Source organism: Sceloporus undulatus, chromosome 1, assembly GCF_019175285.1.
Source record: "Sceloporus undulatus isolate JIND9_A2432 ecotype Alabama chromosome 1, SceUnd_v1.1, whole genome shotgun sequence".
Classification (NCBI taxonomy): domain Eukaryota; kingdom Metazoa; phylum Chordata; class Lepidosauria; order Squamata; family Phrynosomatidae; genus Sceloporus; species Sceloporus undulatus.
The window spans coordinates 320,106,781-320,128,808 of record NC_056522.1 but is presented as its reverse complement, the minus strand read 5'-3'; the positions used below and the strand labels follow the sequence as shown (position 1 = coordinate 320,128,808).

Here is a 22,028-nt window from a genome sequence, read left to right as displayed (position 1 = left end):
CTATGTTGTATTGTTTCCATGACAGATGAAGAACCCATCATGAGTATCTCCCATGCCAGTACCTTTGAAATGAACAGTACCACTGCTGTATGGCTCAGTACCCATTCATTTTAATGGGACTTGCACAGGAGCAGTTTCTTTTATATACTTGCCAACTTCTCTGCAGCCTCCAGAGTATAAAGCAGTCTCTGGGGAGCCTCAGAGAAGTGCAGTCCTGAATATTCTGACTATTTTTGGATTGCATTTGCCTCCATTTCAGCTCCATTTCACTTTCCCTTCTACTCTGGTCTTCTAGCCCTGCTTTGATTTGTTGGACCCTCTTGACAATAAAGTGATCTGATATTTACTTGACAGGCAAGCGACTGGTGAAAGGTTTCACTCTGCAGAATGGGGCTATCTGTGTATCTCTGATGACATAAATCCACTGCACAAATAATCCAGTTTGAGGCCGCTTTAACCACCCTGGCTCAGTGCTATAGAATTCTGGGAACTGTAGTTTTGTGAGACATTTAGAGTTCTTTGTCAGAGAGCTCTGGTGCCACAATAAACCACAATTCCCAGGATTACCCAGCATTCAGCCAGAGCAGTTAAATTGGTCTCAAACTGGATTATTTCTGCAGTCTGTTTTGGACCATAGTGACTAGAATGGGACAATGGCCTGTATTTTGGGATAATGCATTCCTTTCTCCTCTGATTCTGCCTTCTACATTCAGGTTAACAGGAAAATAGTATTGCTGTTAATTGCTTCCTGCCCTCACTCTGATCCTTTTGTACATAGCAGTGCTGGTGGTGCAGAGCAACCAAACCCAAATGTAGGATTCTGAGTGGTTCTTCCTCAAAACCAGGCACAGAAGACAGAATGCCTTGGATGACTGCCTACATCTTCCTCTGTCTAAGGTGGTGTTCCCACTGGCCTAAAATGTGGATTAGGATGCAAATTAAGGGGGCATCGTTCTCATTTAACCCCGAATCTGATCCCCATTGCCCCGGAATCGTTCCCATTCAGTTTCGAATCTGATTTGGGTTTTATTGTATAATCAGGATTATATGCCTATAAACTGCTTTTAAAAAACAGTAGGTTTTAAAGCGGATTATTTTTGCTCCTGTGGTCCGATTCGCGGTATCTGAATGGGAACAAGGGTGTCTGAATCGGGAACCTGGAGGTGGGAGGAGCAGCACTCAAGGGGCTGGCCTGGGGTGTCATCCTCTTTGTTCTCTTTCTGCATTGTCAGCACCATTTTCTTCCACTCGTATAGCCTTTACCCCAGTGGATTGCAACCTCCTCTCTGCTCCACATTCAAAGACCACATTCATAGCCCCTGAGCAGCAGATGGGCTTTGCAGTACATGCCTATTTGATCGCCCCCCAGACAGCCCAGGGAGCAATGGGGTAGGCAAAGGGATTTGGGGGAATGGAGGCTACTTCTCTCTTTCCCAGAGAAACTATGGGAAGACACAGGAGAGCCTGGACACCCAGGGATCTGAGGGGGGGGGGATCGAGCCTTCTCTTCTCTCTTCCCCAAAGAGTCTCTCCCCACTGAAGCCCGCTGCCTTTCTCCCTTGATCCGATTTGCCAAGCCTGGGCTTTGAATGCAGAGTCTCTCTCCACTGAAACAGTAGGTTTTATATATATATATATATATATATATATTTCTAAAGTAAATTATAAAGTAATAACTTTTTTAATTTATGAAAAAAACCCCTCATCTGTAGTTCAAAACCCACTGTAGAAATAATACAGCTTGAGACCCCTTAACCTGCCCTGGCTCAGTACTAAGGAATTATGGGAACTGTTGTGTTTGTGAGACATTTATCCTCCTCTGCCAGAGAGTGCTGGTGCCATAATAAACTACCATTCCCAGGATTCCCTAGCACTGAGTTATGCCAATTAATATGGGGAGACACAGAAGAGCAAGGGGTTTAGGACGTATAGAGGCTCCTTCTAGTCTGGGGAGACAACGGAAGAGCCTCGGATGCAGCTGATTTTCATTGGCTGCCTCCCCCCAAAAAACCCCCAAGACTTGTGACGTCTGAAGCCTACATGCTAGATTGACAGCTTGCGGACACAAATGGGAATGGGAAGCAAATTAATCCACTTTAAAATAAAGCAGTTTAAAATAAATGGGAACGAAAACAGGGTCTAAATGAAACGAGGTAATTTGTCCCTTTTCGTAATGGAAACGATGGAAAAAAATTGAATTATTTCCGGAACATAATCCGAATCAGAATCGTGCCAATATAATCCGTTTTATCTGCCAAGTGGGAACATCCCCTAACTGAGGACAACCAGTCCTGTGTTTTCCTTTGCATTTCTCTCATGTATCAAACTCTTCTGCTGTTTAGGGCTACATTGCTTTCCCTTATAATAAGAATATGAGGGAAAGATCAAAACAAAGAAGACACTCTAGTGTCTCCCACCTCCAGGACACTCTATGCAGTTTCTGAATTCTGGAAATGTCTTTACCATTCTTTAACAGTGGGTCCTTTCTATCATGATTATAGCAGATTTAGCATCATGAATACATTGGTGTTATCATGGTAAAAGGATCTAGTTGTAAGCTAGTGATAAAGTAATACTGTGGCTGGATACAAAGTGGATAAATAGTCACCTAAAGCAAGGGTTTCTTCTAATGGATTGAAAAGGCGCTCATCTAGTACATCGGTGTCCAATAGATAATGTTGGTTTTCATCAGGATGGCTTTGTCTTCTTCCTGTCAGAATTTGAATATGAGTGAAATGAAAAAAAAAGAAGAAAGTCAGGGGAGGAACCAGCCACTTCCTTTTGCCTAATAACAAGAGAAAGTGTATGTGCAAGACTAAAGAAAAACATGAAATAAAAAGGGAAGAGACTGCAATGCACACTTGTTGCTGTTTTTCTGCACCAACAGGAAGAAGATGTGCTATAGCATAAAAAATGGTATATAGTTTGGGTTGCCAGACTAGATCCGGGATGGAGATCTAATAACTTTAATTGTTAACAGATCATGGAGCATGACAAGGTACTGTAAACAGGGTCCTGCCCAGTTCATGTTATAACGTGATAATGTTAAAATGTGAAACATGCGTGTAACCCCCACAAAAGGTTTCAGCTTTACCCCCAGCGACAACGAAGTGATTGCTCCCCACCTCGGTCGCCCTGAAAGCGGAAGGACCAGCGGAAGTACCACTGGAAGGAAATAGAAGAAAATTGCAGCGATTGCTCCTCCCCAAAAAAACCCCTCCGTGTGGTAAACGCCTCAGTCAAGCAGGATGAAGGCACCTGTCTTCTGTCATCTTCCAAACCTTTCAACTGCCATCACCCCTCTCAACAAATCTATGACCTCGTGGGTGGAGAGTGGTGGTGGTGGTGCCCAGTTGTTCTTGTCTCTGGATGGACACCCTGAAAATCCTGCTCTATGATGTGTTAAGGAGTAAAGTTACTGGAGTCCTTTCTCAGATTCAATGTGGCAACTCCATGTAGTCACCTCTGAAAAGAGCTTATCCAATCAGTGATATCTCCTGGAGAGCCTCTCCTTCATATCCTTGGAAATTCTGAATTGCTATTGGTTGGGAAGCAGAGGAAACCATTTTGTACCCACTACTGTAGAGAGCTTGCCTTGCTTCTGAGTTTTCCAGTCTCACGAAGATTTTTTTTATTATTATTAAAGGAAGGTGCTTGGCTTATCAAACTGTTGGCTGTGTTTATAGTCTCTGGAATTTTATGAATGCTTTAATCAGCTAAGTGTTTGGAGTTTTTATTTTACTGCTAAAAACATGCCACTTTTGAGAACACTTCCAATTAATAACATTGGCTTGAACAGAAAACATCCTTTCTGCAAATGGAAGAACCGCTTCTGTTTGTAGAGGAGCTTTCAGTCAGAGTAAAAGATGTAAAGTGATTTTATTTTGCACTAAATTGGTTTGATTTCTTGCACAAAAAGTCTTCATGAACTTTTTGGAAATTCATGAAGTGTGAAAAATAATGGGGAAATGTGCAAAGAATCTTGCAATCTTGTTCAAGAGGGATGTTTTTACACGCAAACCCAAAATGAATGAATAGTTCCACCACAAAGAAAAATTAAAACAATGAAAAATGCAACCTTAGTACAATACAATAAACATATGCACACAGACAAACAAACACACATATTTGCCTTTTGTAAAAAGAACAAGCCTCTAGAACAAATTTACAGGGGTGAGGGGGCATAGGCAGCTGTGGGGGAGCAAATCCTCAGCAAGCAAAAGTGTCCCATGAACAAGTTACATTCAACTGTAACTCTGGATCCAACCCTATGACACCATAGTCATAATAGCCACCCCAGTATTTCCCATTACACTTTCATTTAACTCAATTTTGCTTGATTTTTTGTCTGCAGCAACATGGGGTGGGGGTGGGGAGCATGACCTCTCAATACTGGCTTATACCTACACAGCAGCTGTTTCCTGCCAGATGAACCAGTTCAGTTCTAGCTGTGCAATTATCCTAAGCACGAAAACACTTAGAGATAATAACCTTGTTTCCCCCTTACAGGCAATCTTGGCAGAGTCACCAATGAGCAATTGTTTCAATGAGACAGAAATGACCTCTTTAGGGGTTAGGAATTATCCTGGGGTAAAAAAGGGTAAAACAAGCATTTAGCAGATGAGGCCTTTTCTCATGCTTAGCAAGACTGTATGAAATGGATGAAGAAGCAGTGGGAAATCCTAGCATCAAGTGGCTCTAAAGAGGTCCCTGGAGTACCGGCATATAAAAGGCTAATAGAGACTAAAGACTGTGACTTAGAGCCTGTGGACTGTATTTAATATGTACCCAACCCTATTAAAACAAAAAAAACAGTGTTTCCTAATATGAACTCATAGGCCCCTACAGAAGTTGCTGGAAGGCAGATCCCAGCAACATTAGCCAATAAAGCCAATGGTGGGGAGTTGCAGTCCAATAAAATCAGAAGAGGTATGCATCCCCCATCCCTGTGCTAGGTAGTTCCCACATACTATATATCCAGTTGGTAGAGGGAGAGTGCCAGCTTTTCCTATCAGACCATCTGGCCACCAACTATGACAAAAACTGAGATTAATGTAAAATAAACTAACTGGATGAAAGAAAAACCAAATAAAGTTACTTTACATTGAGCACAAAGAGGTTCTTAGTCTTTTTGGCCTTCAGTTTAATTTCTTAGGAAGCTAGAGGTCATGAACTTCTTCTAGCTCAGCTGCTGACATCCAGAGATACACAATAAACTCAGTCACTTTCACAGGATGTAGAGGACTCAACAAGAACACTGCCTCCATCTGTATTTCTCGTTTAGTCTTTCACCCGGCAGCAACACAACCGGCTGTCCTCAGGCAGTTTTTCCTCTGCAAACAACAGCTCTTCCTCCTTTTCTTAAATACCTTAAACTTCTTATAGGTTGTATCTCTCTTTTGCTCACACATTCTTGGCTCCCACTGAGGACTGTGTTCCCAATATCCATGAAGAATTCATTTGAATTCTGGGAGTTTGTAATAAAAGACCAATACTATCATATCAGTACTTTTGAAAGAAGAAGCTGTGTACTCTCTTGCAGTATAAAAAGAAGGAAAGGAGAAAGGGGGGTGGAGAATGTGACAGTTCCTTTAAGACTAACTATATTTTAATTTAGCATGAGCTTTTATGGATTGAAATTCATTTCTTCAGATGTAGTACAGAGTGATATTAAAACCTTAGGTATAAAGCAAGTTTATACAGTTGTAGAAGTGGTAAAGAATATAATAGGATCCAGAAAGATGCAAATGCCTTACATTTTCAAAGGACTGGGTGAGTAAGTAAGTGTTTATAGTGGTTAGTGTTGATATGTGTAAGTAGTAAATCTATTTCTCTGGGTTCAAAACTCTCAGAGAAGATTCCTTTTGTTATAACATCACCACAATATAAGTGGTGCAAATACTAGTTCTTCCACCAATATAATATAATATAATATAAATATATAATGTCCCTATACACTCTACATTGGACAGACAGGATAGTCTTTACATCAGATAATAAATGGACACAAATCTGATATTAAAAAAAGCAATACCCCAAAAGTGTTCCACAACATATTAATGTTCCTGGACATACAGTAATGCATTTACGGCTCACATCCTGGAACAAGAAAATTACAAAGGAGGACTAGAAAGAGAAACAGCTGAACTGAATGATATTCACACATTCCAGTCCATTAGCAGTTGTTAACTGCCTTCAAGTTGACTTCAACTTATGGCAACCCTATGAATGAGAGACCTCCAAGACATCTACTGCATAAACAAGATGGTAAAATACTAACAGGACAGAGAAAAGGTAGATCTACTCAACAATTTCTTTGCCTCAGTCTTCTCACAAAAGGAAAAGGATGCTCAGCCTGAGGAAAATGGAAGACACAACAAGGAAAATGCAGCACAGAATAAGTGAAGTGGTACTACATAAATAATTTATTAATCTGAATGAGTTTAAGTCTCCAGAACTAGATGGGCTACATCCAATGGTATTAAAAGAACTGGCAAATGTAATCTCAGAGCCATTGGCAATAATCTGTGATAACTCCTGGAGAAGAGGAGAAGTTCCAGCAGACTAGAGGAGGGCAAATGTTGTTCCTATCTTTAAAAAAAAAAGGTGGGGCGGGGGAAAGAGGATCCCAACAATTATTGCCCAGTTAATCTGACATCAATACCAGAAGAGACTTAAATTCATTTATATTAACCAGGTATCCCTCTACTACCTCTTTCCTTATTATGTGCTGCATTTCCCCTATAGTGTCCTCTGCTCCATTTTCCTCAGATTGAGCACCCTTTTCCTTTTCTGCGAAGACTGGTTATTTCTATTATCTTTTTATTTGTTTGTAAACTGGAGCGTGACCAAAGGAGGGCGACTAAAATGGTGAAGGGTCTGGAAACCATGTCCTATGAGGAATGACTTAGGGAGCTGGGGATGCTTAGCCTGGAGAAGAGAAGGTTAAGAGGTGATATGATAGCCTGTTTAAATATTTGAAGGGATGTCATATTGAGGAGGGAGCAAGCTTGTTTTCTGCTGCTCTAGAGAACAGGACCCAGAACAATGGATGCAAGCTCCAGGAAAAGAGATTCCACCTAAACATTAGGAGGAACTTCCTGACAGTAAGGGCTGTTTGACAGTGGAACACACTCCCTCAGAGTATAGTGGAGTCTCCCTACTTGGAGGTCTCCAAACAGAGGCTGGATGGCCATCTGTTGGGGATGCTTTGATTGACATTTCCTGCATGGCAGGTGATTGGACTGGATGGCCCTTGTGGTCTCTTCCAACTCTATGAATCTATGATTCTATTATCTTATAGATTGTATTATTATTATTTTTTTGTATTTGTACTTAGCAGCCTGACTGCAGACTAGGGTGAACTAGGGTGGAGCATTTACATGCTCCGAGCCCTAGTTCTGCCACACATGTGCCTTTATGGTGTGCGCCCGTCCACACAGGGCATGCCATGATGATGCATGGGCAGTGCAATGCCCAAATGGCACTGGCCAGAAGGGGTGTCAACATGGCACATGAGCGCCACTATGGTGCCCCTTCCAGGAAGTTGTTTATAGCAGCTTCTTTTTGCTCCCGAGAGGAAGCTGATTGTTGCTGTGGCATGTGGTTGCCAGCAATGATCCAAGGTTAAAAGAGGCAGCATTTAGCCACCCGTCTGTTGAGCCCCTAAGAATGGAGAGGGAAGCTATGAAGGAACTGGGACAGTTCCTAAACAGCAAAGATATAAACTAAGCACAAAAGTTAGAATCGTCCAAGCAATTGTATCCCCCATTGCCATGTATGGATGTGAGAGGTGGACAGTTAAGAAAATGATCAAAAACAGAATAAATTCATTTGAGATGTGGTGCTGGAGAAGACTGCTATGGATACCGTGGACAGCAAAAAGAACAAATAAATGGGTCCTTGTACAGATCAAGCCTGAAATTTTCCTGGAGGCAAAGATGACTAAACTAAGGCTGTCATACTTTACCTACATCGTGAGAAGACAAGAATCATTAGAAAAGATAATAATGTTAGGAAAAGTGGTGGGAGGTAAAAAGAAAGGATGGTTTTTCAGCAAAAGCCTGTTTGACATAAGAGACCCTACCGGCAGCACTACTGTCATCAGCATAACCTCTTGCTTCACAGAATCAAACAGTCTCACCAATGTAGAAAGGTAGTGCCATTTGAAAAAAAGAAAATGGCTTCATGGCACACTACATTTATTAATACAAGAGTCCTTGCTACTGCACATTTAACAAAAGGAATTTTCTCATAAAGAGTTTTGAACTCTGGGAAACTGATTTTTGGTATGCAAATATACTGCTTTCACACATCAGCACTAACTGACCACTGTAAATGCTTGAAAGACTTTCCACAGTGTTATTTTTGGCAAGATTTGTTCAGTGGATGTTTGACTTTACCTGCCTCTGAGATTGAGAGAGTGTGACTTGTTCAAGGTCACCTAGTGGGTTTCCATGGCTGGGCAGGGATTAAAATCCTAGTCTCCAGAATTTTAGGACCTCATCACCGCTGCCAAAATGTTGCCCAAATGTTGCAGAAACACCAGAGGTGGGATCATCCGTCACACTTCTAAAACGTAATTGAGGCTTCCCACTTTCCTTCCATGATTGAAGCGTTTGCAGAGAAACCTAGGAGAAGCCATTTTTTAATAATGGGATCTTCCGTTATTAAAAAATGGCTTCTTCACTTCAAGGCTTCCCCGTGAATGCTTCAGCAATGGAAGGAAAGCAGAAAGCCTCAATTACGTTTTAGAAGCGTGATGGATGATCCCACCTCAGAGCTTCTGCAACGTTTGGGCAATGTTTTGGCAGCAGTAAGTGCCTCATGTACACATATCCAATGCTCAAATCACTATACCACACTGGCTTTCCACTACACTACATTGGCTCTACAAATTACTTTAGTGAGGGTCTATAGTTCCCAGAATTTCCTTAGCCAGCATGGTCCTCAGTAATTCTTAGAGCTATAATCCAAAATAAGCAAATTCGTCAAAGCCTACAGCTATTCCAAAAGGAAACTTTGGGAGATGTAATCCGAAAAGGTAACTTTTCCACACATCAGGCTGAATGCTGAAGCTATACCAAAGGGAAGTCAGTTTGGATTCAGTTAGTCAGGGAGAATTAAGTCTCCTTTACCTGAATGGGCTGCTGATACCAGAGAAGATTACTTTGGTGGTTTAATGCATTTGTAAACTTTACATTCCTGTGCAGCCTGCAGTATGTGCCACAGGTAAAAAAAAATAAAAATAAACCTGGCTCCTGCCAAGTGCTTATAATAGCACTAGATAATATATTAGATGACTGAAAGGCAGCAGTTTGCCTTTCATTAGAAAGAACCATTATTATCAGCACTGGTGGATGAAGGCAGAGCTTGAAAAACAAGGCAACAGTAAGGTAACCAGTTGGTAAAGAGACTGGTAGAATGGAAGAATATAGTGCCAAGAAAAAGCAGTGCAAAAACAGTCATTAAATTTCCCAGATTTCAGATCCTGAACATAGAAAACAAAGAATGAGAACCTCTCAGTAGTAAAGAAAATGTTATCAGTCAAGAGAGGAACCAGCATGGTGTAGTAATTTGACTGTTGGACTATGGAGATTATCATATGGTGAAAAATTGGGGAACAAGAAGGCATACCCTTGGCAAAGTTGTGCAATAGCGCTGAAGATTTCCAGATGCTGTTGTGCTTTTCCAGGATTTAACCCATGAAGTTTCAGGAATGCTCCAGAAACAAACCACTCCCAGGACTTCCCCATGAATGGTTTGTTGCTGAAGCATTCCTGGATCTTCATGGGTTAAGTCCTGGATAAGCGTAATGTTTCTGAAAATCTTCACCAAGATTGTGCAACTTTGCCTGGAGTATGCCTTTTACTCCCAGCCTCCGCCCTGCCTATAATCTCCTATGACTCTGGACACCTGTGTTCAAATCACCTCTTGGCCATGGAAACTCATGACCCTGGGTGACCTTGGATAAGTCATACACTCCCAGCCTCAGAAAACCCTGTTAATAGGTTCACTTAGGATTACCATAAGTCAGGAAGGACTTGAAGAAATCAACATCAGTCAAGAACAGCTGATCAGAGTATATTTTCACAAACTAGTTGCATGTTGTTGTGGCAATGACTTTTCATCCTCTGTCCAACAAACTGGAAGAAATTTCAGACCCTGCCACGGCTGTGGATCTCTACACTCACCCTTTTCAACACACACACACACACACAACTATATCCACATCAAATTTTGAAGAAAGGGGCAGTAAACTAAACAGTCAGAACATGAAATTAACATTTCCGTTCAGTTGGAAATAAATTATGCTTTCCTTCCTGTTCTGCTTCCTTTCTTCCTACCATTCCCCTTCCTTTGCCAAGCAGTTCCAGCATAACCTCTTTGCCTGCCTATTAATTGGCTCTACCAATGACATCCAAAAGCTCTCCTGGCAAAGGGAAATGTAATTCTATTACTGAGAGTGGAGCAGAGCTGCTGGGCTTCTCCAAGATCTAAATGAATTAAAAGGACACAGTGATGAATGAAATGGCCTGTACTCTGAGGGAAAACAATGCCAGCTTACAGAAATTCAAGCAATAACTAGGAAGTTGCATATTGCAAGATGTGTGGATCATTAGCTGGACATGAAGGGTGGCTAACATGCAGCTTGAGGTCCACACATGCCCTCCTAGGCATTTTTTTTAGTTCCTTGACCCTCCCTGGAAAGAACAGTAATTCATGAAAAGAAGGAATGCTTCTCCCAGAAGCCACATGCACAATGATTTTCTTTTAAAAGATTAAACAGCCCCCATGTACTTTTTGGGCCAGAAATAGGTACAAAACCAGGAATGGGCTTCTGACTATTTCTAGTTTCAGTTTGGGGAGGGAGGGGTGTAGCCTGGAGGGAATGGAATTGGCTCCTGAACCAACATAACATCCCGAGGATACCCAATATCAATTGATTTCGGAAGTTGCACAGAGGAAAATGGGATCTGGGAATGTGTCCCATTCTTCCTGTTCCTCCACTGCCACCAGTGCAAATCTGCTTGCCACACATATCATACATCTGGATTTTCCAGGAAAATCCAGCAAAAGAAGTGTCCCCCCTTCCCGACTGTGAAATAAACACCAACCTCCCCTGCTAATTGCACAAATTGACAAGAACATTGTATGTCCAGATCGCTACCAATTTGAAGTGAGTACGTGTGTGTGTGTGTGTGTGTGTGTGTATAGACAAGCCCAGGGACAGGGGAAATGCACACATATCACTCCTATACAAGCACATTTCACAGAACGTGAAGGATGAGGTAGCTGGGGGGAAACTCTTATTGTCTTGATTGAAAGCTATTACCACGAATGGTGAGAAACAAGTATTTACATGCTCATTGTGCAATTTGGCAGCAACTGTTTGGAAAAATGTTCTATCCAGATTACAAAATTACAGAGTTTAGAAGAGCTTCATTTAGAACCGTAATTCCTTGGAGGATTCTGCAACTTGCAGTAAAAAAAGTTATTTTTCCAAGCTCTGCAGTTATCAGGAAGAAGCAATATGCAGAAACAACCACCACTCTCTCTTGCATGCTGAGAGCTTAACACATTCCATCCTCATCTTTCTTTGCATGCTGGCTGCCTATAAAAACTTCTTTAATCAGAAGTAACTCACCATTAGAGAAGCAATCTAGGCCAAATGTAATATTGTCCACAGCAATGTCAGCTTGTGAATTCCAGCCCCAAGTTGCAACCAGTTGCAGGTGAAAGCTTATGAACAATGAATATGTTTCAAGTGAGAGAGAGACAGATAAAAAGAGAATGTATCAAAGAGAATATATTAAATAATATATTAATTATTAATATATTAAATATATTTTAAAATATTAAACCAGCACAACTGAAGTTGAATGCCACATATGTGCAAGTAAGAAAACAACTTCAGGTTTCTTCTTTAGGATTACCCAAAAGTTACTCATAAATGAAAGCTATAGATCATCAATGCAATCGGATAAATGTGTTTCATATATGATTTAAGAAGTGCCACATGGAAAAAGAAAGCAGTAAATTACTTTTTCAGACAAAATACATACATACATACATATATATATATAGAAACATCACACATTCTGAATTTTCATGTCACATTATAGAAATCCACAGTTATCAGACCATCAGAAGGGTTCATTCTTCCTGCTGACTTAGTAGATGACACATTGAGTGTAAGTAATATTAACTACCTTACAGCACAGCTTGGAAAAGTTTTGGGGGCAATTACATCTCCCAGAATTCCCCAGCCAACATGGCCAGTGGCCATATTGGCTGCTGGTGGTGTAGTCCAAAAAGTAACATTTCCTATTAAAAAACACTTCAGTACAAACAGTAGTAATGGCAACAGAGGTATTAACATACATTCACTTGCTTATCTAGAGGGACAGGAAAATTAATAATGCTTCGAATGGAGACATTATTCTGCACACTCCTGCTAATTCAGTATGGCCAAAAATATGTTACCACCCCAATGGGTAAAGCAGAAAAGTTGTTGAATTAGCATCCAAAGTAAACACAGGTCCTTACATTTTTTGAGAATTTTTAAAAAGAAATTACACAATAGGACAGCCTTTGTTATCAGTGATGAAATCCCCTTGTGATATATGAGGGAATCATATATGGACAGGAAGAACAAATGCTGCTTAATATGTTACCAATGAGGAAACAGTCCTGTTATAAATATACTGGCAACGCAGAGATCTTTCTCCTCTGCACATATTGCATCTGCGGAGTCCCATACAGCAGAGCTGTTTAGGGTGGCAAGGGAACTGACACAGGTTCCACCTGTGCATAACCCTTTGCTTAACCCGACAACAGCCTGCTGTGATGCTTTTAATAACTACTTCACAGATAAAATCTCTCAGATAAGAGCCAACCTGGATGCCAGGATTGCTGCAGAATCAACTGATGAGGTGTCCAGTGAACCTGTTGTTGAGGTTAAACTGGATTGGTTTGAGCTTGTGAATACCGAGGATGTGGACAAGATCCTTGGAAATGTGAGGAAGACGACATGTCCGCTCGATCCCTGCCCATCATGGCTGGCCGTCCAGGGGGGTGATGCCTCGATGGCATTTCTCAGAGATGTCATCAATGCATCCCTTAGGGAAGGTTGTGTTCCAACTTGCTTAAAGGAGACAGTTGTTAGACCGCTCCTGAAAAATTTCCCTGGACCCCCTGGATATGAAGAACTACAGGCCTGTATCCCATCTGCCATTTTTGAGCAAGGTGTCAGGAATGTTTGCCCTCCAAAGCAATTTTGGGACTTCAGTACCCTCCCCAGCAACACTCATGTCACTCCATCCAGAAGTGTCCATTTCCAAATGTCCCTCAATGTCCCCTAGCAGGCACGGGGCAATTTTGCCATTTTTTGCATGCCCTAGAGCATTTTTAAGTATAAAAGGAACCTTTTTTTTTTCTGAACAGGAACCTACCCAGAAATTGATCTTTCAGTAACTTCCTGTTGAAAAAAAGTCAGCCCTAGACTAAAATGGCCCAGGGGAAGCAAACATGGCAATATTACTCCAATCCATTCTGGAAGTGTTGAGGGGAGCTGGGGGACAATTATTTTTCAGGAGTGAGATATATATAGAGGACTGTGCCCCCCCCCCGAGTTCCCCAGGGGGACAGTGAGAGCCCCTAACTCTTGACAGTTGCTTAACCTCCTTTAGATCTTTGATATTCAACTTTTACTAGTAAAAACCATGCCTAAATCCAATAGCAATAGCAATAGCAAGTACACTTCTATACCGCTTATCGGTGCACTCCCTAAGCAGTTTACTGTCAGGACCATGTGGCACACTTGGCCTGGAAATGACATGGATATGGCCACTAGGTGGAACTGAAGCAGAGGTAACTACAGTTCAAGTGGCAGGTGTGCATGAGTCAGCATTTGGAAGCTGTGCATCATGGGATGTCTGATGTAACATGCATGTAGGTGAAGTCAGCCAGCAGTGCATCATGGGCAATGGTATGATGCAACCTGCACTGGGGATGAAACCAGCAAGGTTTCATTGATGGCAAAACACCACATGACTTCACAGAAGACCATAAATATAAGGGAGAAGATGATTATCTCCGTTGTTGGGTTGTTGTGATCGGTGACTGGCAAAGCACTTTGTTTGTATATAGAGCTATGAGTATCCAAGATGGCTGTCTGGTACTCTGTGCGATCTTGTATATAGCTTGCAACAAGTGATTAAAAGCCCTCTTGTTTGAGTGAGAGCCTTGCTGTCCAGCAGTGTTTATTTCTTCAAGCTGGGCGCTCAAGGCTGGTCAGCCTGCATGGGAGGAATTTTCCTTCTCAGCCTGAAGCCTTTGCAGACGTCTCTCCAAGAGCTTTCTCATGGTGTCTTGCCTGCATGGATCAACTCTGTACGTGGTCGTAGTGGACACAGCGTGTCTCTCTACGCCCCAACATTTATAATGTGTAAGCCAATTGGCCCCAACAGAGTACTCATTTTAGCAACCTAAGGAAGGATTTAAGGCTGAGTCAACCCTGGAGCCCTGCCTGGGATCGAACTCACAACCTTCTGGCTGTGAAAGGCTGCAGTACTGGCATTTAACCACTGCACCACCAGGGCTCCTCTAAATTGCTAGTTTCGACTTGAATAGGCCCATTGAATCAGTGCAAATTTGGTAGAATCATAGAGTTGGAAGAGACCACAAGGGCCATCCAGTACAACCCCCTGCCATGCAGGAAATCACAATCAAAGCATCCCTGACAGATGGCCATTCAGCCTCTGTTTAAAGACTTCCAAGGAGGGAGACTCCATTACACTCTGAGGAAGGAGTGTGTTCCACTTTTGAACTGCCTTTACTGTCAGGATGTTCCTCCTAATATTGAGGTGGAATCTCTTTTCCTGTAGCTTGCAGCCATTGCTCTGGGTCCTAGTCTCTGGAGCAGCAGAAAAGAAGCTTGCTTCCCCCAATATGACATCCCTTCAATTATTTAAACAGGGCTATCATATCACCTCTTAACCCTCTTTTCTCCAGGCTAAATATCCCCAGCTCCCTGAGTCTTTCCTCATAGGGCATGGTTTCCAGACCCTTCACCATTTTAGTCACCCTCCTTTGGACACTTACATGAGTTCCACATGAATTGTATGAGTTTACTCCCACTGGGTTCACCAACTGGATTTAGGCCAGGAGTTCTGAGGTCTGGGAACCTTACACACTCCTAATTAGACCTTGGAGGGCTGGATCTACCACCCACCGTTTTACTCAAAATCCTTCCTGCACCATCTAGGGAAAGAGTGGACAAATGTGCAGAGGGAAGGAGCCATTGTTCTTTCCACACACACCCAGCAGGTTGCACCAGCATATTTGGTCATATATGGAAGTGGGATAATGCCACTTCCAGCCTCCATTTTAGCTGATTTGAACCATTCTTTTTTTTCTTTTTAGGAGTTGGTGAAGCAAACTCCACATTTAAGGTCAGGGTGGGAGGGGTTTGGGTTGACCTTTGAGCACAAAAAGTCACTTGATGGTTGGCCAATTTTTTTAAAAAAATAGGGGATAATTTGAGGACTTTGGAAGACTTGGGGGGCTTCAGGGGCACACTTAGGGGTTTTGTAGCTGTACTTTTCTCATCTCTGAGACAGGGGGGAAGCAATTTCATATTTTTTTGCTTTGTTTAAGTCACTTTCACTTTTGAAATTATTATTATAATTATAATAATTTTTACCTTTTTCTTGCCTCTTCTCAAGGCAAGATACAGCACATTAAAATACAAAACACAATTAAAAATACATAAACCCACAGTTAAAATACAATACTATAAAATCATTAAAATATGAGTTTATATACAGATTAAAAAGTCGTGATTAAAAATTGACTGGCCTGGCAGAAGAGATATGTCTTTAATGCTGTTTTAAATGCAACCAGTGTTTTCAGAAGTCTCTTCTGGCAGGTCATTCCAAGTCTGGGGGCAGCAGATGAAAAAACTCTTTGGGAAACCTTTGCCAGTTTAATCCTGGCCGGCTGGAGCACATTTCCCAGAGGACCGGAGTGTACAGGGTGGATTGTATGAGAGAAGGTGATCCTGTAGGTAACCTGGACCAAAGGTAATAACCATCACTTTGTCTTTTGCCCAGAAAATAACTGGAATCCAGTGGAGTGATTTTAAGATCAGTGTGATGCAGTCATTCCTGATGTACCTGTAATTAATCTAGCTGCCATATTCTGAACCAGTTGGAGTTTCTGGACTTCTTACAAAGGTAGCCCAATGTTTAGCACATTGCAGAAGCCCAGCTTTGAGGTTACCAGCACATGCACTATCATCTTTAGGTCCTGCAATTCTAGGAACAGGCACAGTTGCTATATAAAAGGCCCCCTTGAGTAGAGGAAGTGACATAGAAAAATTGTACTATATTCTCACCAGAGGGTATGGAGGCATTTGGGATGATTTTTTTTACAATTAAAAAATTGTGAGGGTGTGGTCTGTTGAGGGCCACAATAACAACCTTAGGGCTAGATCTTGTCACATTTCCTCCATCCCTAAGTTAGGCCATTGCTGATAACTCAGCCTTGCTTTACTGTCCCTTGTGCTCTAAACTACTTCCCAGAGCAGTGCACCCTCAATCTATTCTTTCAAAGCCCTCTGCAAAAAACACAATTTTATTATGAAAAGGCTTCAGTGCCAATCTTTACTAATATGTGTGACTGAACAATAAGCATATCCTTCCCGTCTTGACCGTCAATTCACTTTTCCTCCTTTCCTTCTATGGAATCTTGGGTGACAAATCATAGAAAGCTTACTAGGCTAGATAACTCTAGAAAGTATTATGCTCACTGATGATGCACCATGTGATATATATCTTGCATATATGACTTGAATTCTTACCTGTTCTGAAGCCTTGGCATTTCAAATGTTATAAGGAACCACTGATCACTCCAGCTCTCTCCTCTTTCCCACACCAGTGGCACCAGTGGTGGGGCACTGATTTCACCTGTCTCTTCTTGGACAATGAGTGAGATCGTACCATTGTAATTGCCAAAAATGTATGCTGAGAACTGCACCTAAAGACAAGGATAATGGCACAGTGAAGAATTAGGGAGGAATTCTCCATTAGAGTCTTTCTGGTATACCTAGCACATTTGAAGATTATAGGCTTGGCTGGTAAGTATTGTATTTATTTTATACAGAGAGGCTCTATGGCCATAGCTGTACTGTGAAAGCAATTGCTGTGTTGTGTGACTTCAAATCATTTCCAACTTAGGGCAACCCTATCATAGGGTTTTCTAGGCAAGATTTGTTCAGAAGGGGTTTGCCATGGTCTTCATCTTAGGTTAAGAGAGTGTGAGTTGCCCAAGGTCATTCAGTGGGTTTCCATGGCTGAGTAGGAATTCAAATTCTGGTTTCCAGAGTTGTAGTCCAGAACTCAAATCATTATACCACACTGGCTCTCTGAGGAAGTAATAAGAAGATAGAAACCAGGCTGGATCAGAGCAAAATTCTATCTAGTCAAGAATTCTCTTCACAAAGTGGCAAAAGAGTTGCCTATAGGAAGCCTCCTATCAGGACAAGCATGTAGTTACATCTACCACTCTCTTCCATTGTCCAGCAGAGGCACACTATATAGAGAAGAAATATACACCCCTTTGTGGCTAATGCATATCTTCCAACTGTTCTGATTTGGCAAAGATTGTCCTGACTAATCCTAAATTGTCCCATTTCACCCTAGCTGCTTTTAAAATGTCCCAATTTCTCTCTTCTTCTCCTCCCATTTCCTCCCTTTGTTCTCAGCTTACCTCAGTCACTGCAAACGGAGTTCAAAGTACCAAAGAAGTTGGCACTCCATTTACTCAGCGGAAGGGAAATGAGAGGAGGGTGTGGAGTCTTGTCTTTCTCAGTTGGCTCAGGCTAAAATAAACTATCTCAGCCTCTCCTAGCTTGTGTATTCCTCTTCATTAATAACTTTTGCCACCTTGAGCACACTCTGACATTGCTAGGCCACATATGTTCTGGTTTTCATTTGTGAAATGTTGGAGGGTTGCCAGTAGCCGTAATCTCTATGAATTTCTCTGATCCCCCTTTTTATTATTATTATTATTATTATTATTATTATTAACCTTTGTTTATAGAACCATCCAAATTGGCAGCCATTATTGCATCTTATGGAAGTTAATCCCACAATTTAACAGTGCAGCTATGTCAAAGAGTACTTCCTTTGTCTGTCCTGAATCTTCCACTATTCAGCTTTAGTGGATGGTTATGACTTTAATTTATTTAATTTAAACTGCTTTAATTTAGTTAATGTATAAACTGAGGAAACTCCATCACTTTGTGTCAATGATTTGCATAGTAAAAATGTAATTCCATGTGAGTATGTAGTAGCTGTTCCAGAGAGCTGTGTGGTTCCCTTGATCTATGCACAATTTTTCCCATGTGAATACAGCCAAGAAGCACTCAGCCTGAGTGATTTTAGCCTCTGTATTAGAATCTGAATTTTGTGATGTTTTTAAAAAAGTGTTTACATGCATTAAAATAATCAAGACTGACTGTGACCACATGGAGAAAATGATGCTGGTTGAAGTAGATCAGATTAGCGCTTCTTGGGTTCTCTGATATGGGGTGTGTGTGGCAATTTCCCCCCCTAATGTGCCATTTTTGTGTCCATTAGCTACAACTGTTTTTTCTTTCCTGGAAACTCACTGCAAACCAGCAGTCAATGGCTCACCAACTGGCACCAGATCACCATCACACCACTTTCTGGAGTTGTGAGTTTTCCCATATGAAAGCTTATATAGAAATAAAGTGGTTCTCTTAAAGGTGAATGAGCAAAAAGTTTAGGGGAGATGGACACTCGGCAATTTTATTTAAACAGTGTGTTGCACTCAAATGCAATGAATGTATTTTAAAAATGTTAAAATACAAGGCATGCGATCTATAAAAAGTAATTCAAACCTGTGGGCCACACCCTACAGACATAAACGTAAAATGAACAATCAGTACTGGGCCAGAAAACTGCAAATCCCATGGGAACATATACAGTACAAGAAATATCAGTTCATTTGTGCCTCACAGAATGAGATAAAAGGGTATACAACAGGTTAGAGAGTGCACAATGACTAACAAATTAAAAGGGATAATGCAGTATGCCCATTACAAAATAATAATGGCGTGGCCCACAGGCTTGAATTACTTTTTATTTTTAATTACTTTGCTCATTCACCTGCTTGTGTTTGTTTAGGGATTCACCTCCCAGTTTTGTTCTCTTAAAGGTGCCAGAAGGCTCCTTCCTTCTTATCCCATACTCCTGTGAATCTTTGCTAAGAACCTGTGTAATCTTTACAACGTATATGCATTTCTTTCCCTCACACACAGCTATGGCCAAGGAAGATGTTTATTTTGTTTTTATTCTTCAGGGCAGGAATTGGTTTGTTGTCCAGAATGAGGGCAAGCATAGATTTCATCATGGGTGATATGCAAAACTATAACGAGATGGAAGAAACTTAATACTGAGTTGCAGCTGATAAATGACCCTTTCAATTGTTGCCATATTAGGTCTGTTTAAGATCACTTCATTCACATGCCTGGATGCTTTCATTTCTTACTAACAGGCTAGGTTACAGAAATTTACAGCAAAAGCAGAAACAACAATATCATATATGATATTTCACCCAGATTATTACATTACTGAAGAGGCTGCTGTGTTTTTTGAAAGCTACAAAAACTAAAAGAGGCTTTTAGCATCTTAATCAGTAACAGATTTATTAATAAACTAACAGATTTATTATGGCAAATGCATAACTAGTAAATGCAATATCAGATGTATGAAATATTATCCTCATAATTACATCTGAGTGTAAGAGAGAAAAATGTAAAAGCGGGTTCAAATGGTCATGAAATGTAAGTAGTATAATCCATGCCTTTTCAACTGAACATGAAATATGTGCAAAATACTACATAGTGGTTATTAATGTTTGTCATGCTATGCCTGTCACATTTGTACTTCTGTGAAATAATTCAACCAACTGATTTTTGTTAAGCATACTGGACTGAGGAAAAAAATGGGTGGCTACATAAAGTACAGTTGACTGGACTAGTCCAGATTCTCTACAGTGTTATACTATGAGATAGGGGCAGACCACTCTTAAGTCACATGTGACGCCACCAGGTAAACCATTTTTGCTTCCTAACAAGTCATCAAACAAATTACTCCTTAAAAAAATAATATTGTAGGGTGTGATCTATACTAACATACACTCTCCAAATTTGTGAAGCAGCTTGTCTACACTTGCCAGAATATCCTAGGGGGAATTTGGGCTAATGTAGGGCCAAAATTGGGCAACTCAGAATAAATTTATAGAGTGAAGTTTTGCAACCTTTTAGAATCAAGCTACTGGATGTGCAAGTAAATCTAGTAGATTACAAAACCAAATGCATCTTGTGTCCTTTATTTAAATAAATAAATGCATGTAAAAAGACAAGAAAATTAGTACTAAATGTCCCTATAAATTGAGGATGAGGAAAAACATACCTGATAAACTGCATTGGCAAGACTGGCTGGGAGATTAGCACTATATGCCTTGGCAACACCACCTGTGTGATTGCTATCTATGTGAAGATACAGATAGTGACCTGGAAAAGAAGTTTTAAACAACATTATAACTGAAAAGAAGGTCAGTCAGGGTTGTGCTCTGGTGGAATCTTCAGCAAATGAGACTCAGGATTTACCATAATCTGCTGATGGAACCAGCAGATTCTAGCATATTCTTATTCTGGAATGTGGGGTTCCGGAATGTCCTCAATTTGCATGCTCTGAAATGTCCGCATTCTGCAATATGAGGTTCTGCAATATTATTAGTGTACCATGTGAGGTTCTGGAATGTCTTCATTTTCATGTTCTTGAATATCCTTATGCTGTAATTCACCTATCTATGCATGAATGAAAATACCCAGTGCATTGCATGGATCAATTGCATTTCTGACTTGAATCTCTGTGTGACATATTGAAGGCTGCTATGGATGTTCACAAGGCCTGAAGCAGCTCAGGAAAGTTTCCACAACACTTCAGACAAGCAACCAGATGATACATTGGAACTCTCATTCTCCATGGACTCAGGAACTTTGCCATCTTGTTACATGTCTTATTGCATGGCTTTGGAAAATGATGGCACATTGTTTGATAGCACATTGCTAATGATGATTCATTCTCATACCCCATTAAGATCCAACTAAAATATTTTACCTTATTTAATTTATTTCAGACCAGCTTTCAAACAGGACTTTCTACAGAGGAGAAAGATAAACATGTCTCTGATGGGTAGATGTGTGCTCCTTCAATATGGGAGATAGGCTTATCTCTCCACAAAAGGCATAACCCACAAAAACAGGCAAAGAAGTATGAGTTAAGCACACTTCTTTTATTGCTGCTTCTTTGTTGTTATTGTTATTGTGTGCCATCAAGTCATTTCTGACATCTTGGGGTTTTCTTGGCAAAATTTGGTCAAAGGGGTTTTCTGTTGCCTTCCTCTCATGCTGAGGGAGGCTGAATGATTTGCCCAAGACTCCCCAGTGGTTTTCCATGGCCAAGGGCAGATTTTAACCTCTGATTCATGGAGTCCTGGTCTAACACTACATCACACTCATTTTGGTTGAGGTTAAAGGTGGCTCAGGTCGGAGAGGTTAAAAATATGAAACATACCTTCAGTGGTGTGTAAGGCAGATCCTCTAAGCAGCTCTTCATGCATCTTTGAAAATCCACCAACAGACCAAGAAAAATATGCCTCACTGTCCAATGTCCAGCCACAGGGACCTTCCTCAAAAGAACAATGTGCACCAGCCGGTAAAGTGTCTGCTAAGGAGATATAAATCTTATTAAGAAAGAAAACAGAATGAGTGTTCTACGTCGAACTAGGTTTTCTCTTGTTGAGTTTGGTTAGCAAATAAAACGTAGCCATGGCTACCAAGGCTCATTACAATTTATTCTATGCATAGTGTCATGATACTTCATGTTGATTATTTCACCCAACTTTATTTTTGTGATCATATTTTGGAGGAA

At 40.9% G+C, this 22,028-nt stretch overlaps 1 protein-coding gene across 5 annotated transcripts in view; it reads right to left on the bottom strand.

The window, feature by feature from the left end:
- LTK (leukocyte receptor tyrosine kinase) overlaps window positions 1-22,028 on the bottom strand; it is a 168,589-nt gene that overhangs the window by 56,366 nt on the left and 90,195 nt on the right. For 2 of the 5 annotated variants that reach the window (XM_042445371.1, XM_042445376.1), the window contains exons 7-11: window positions 21,672-21,824; window positions 20,505-20,635; window positions 16,865-17,040; window positions 11,648-11,742; window positions 2,609-2,710 (exon numbers count right to left, since the gene is read on the bottom strand). In XM_042445371.1, the coding sequence (XP_042301305.1) occupies window positions 2,609-2,710; window positions 11,648-11,742; window positions 16,865-17,040; window positions 20,505-20,635; window positions 21,672-21,824 (657 nt within the window). The remainder of the gene's footprint in view (window positions 1-2,608; window positions 2,711-11,647; window positions 11,743-16,864; window positions 17,041-20,504; window positions 20,636-21,671; window positions 21,825-22,028) is intronic. The other 3 variants (XM_042445373.1, XM_042445372.1, XM_042445374.1) reach the window with 3 other exon arrangements.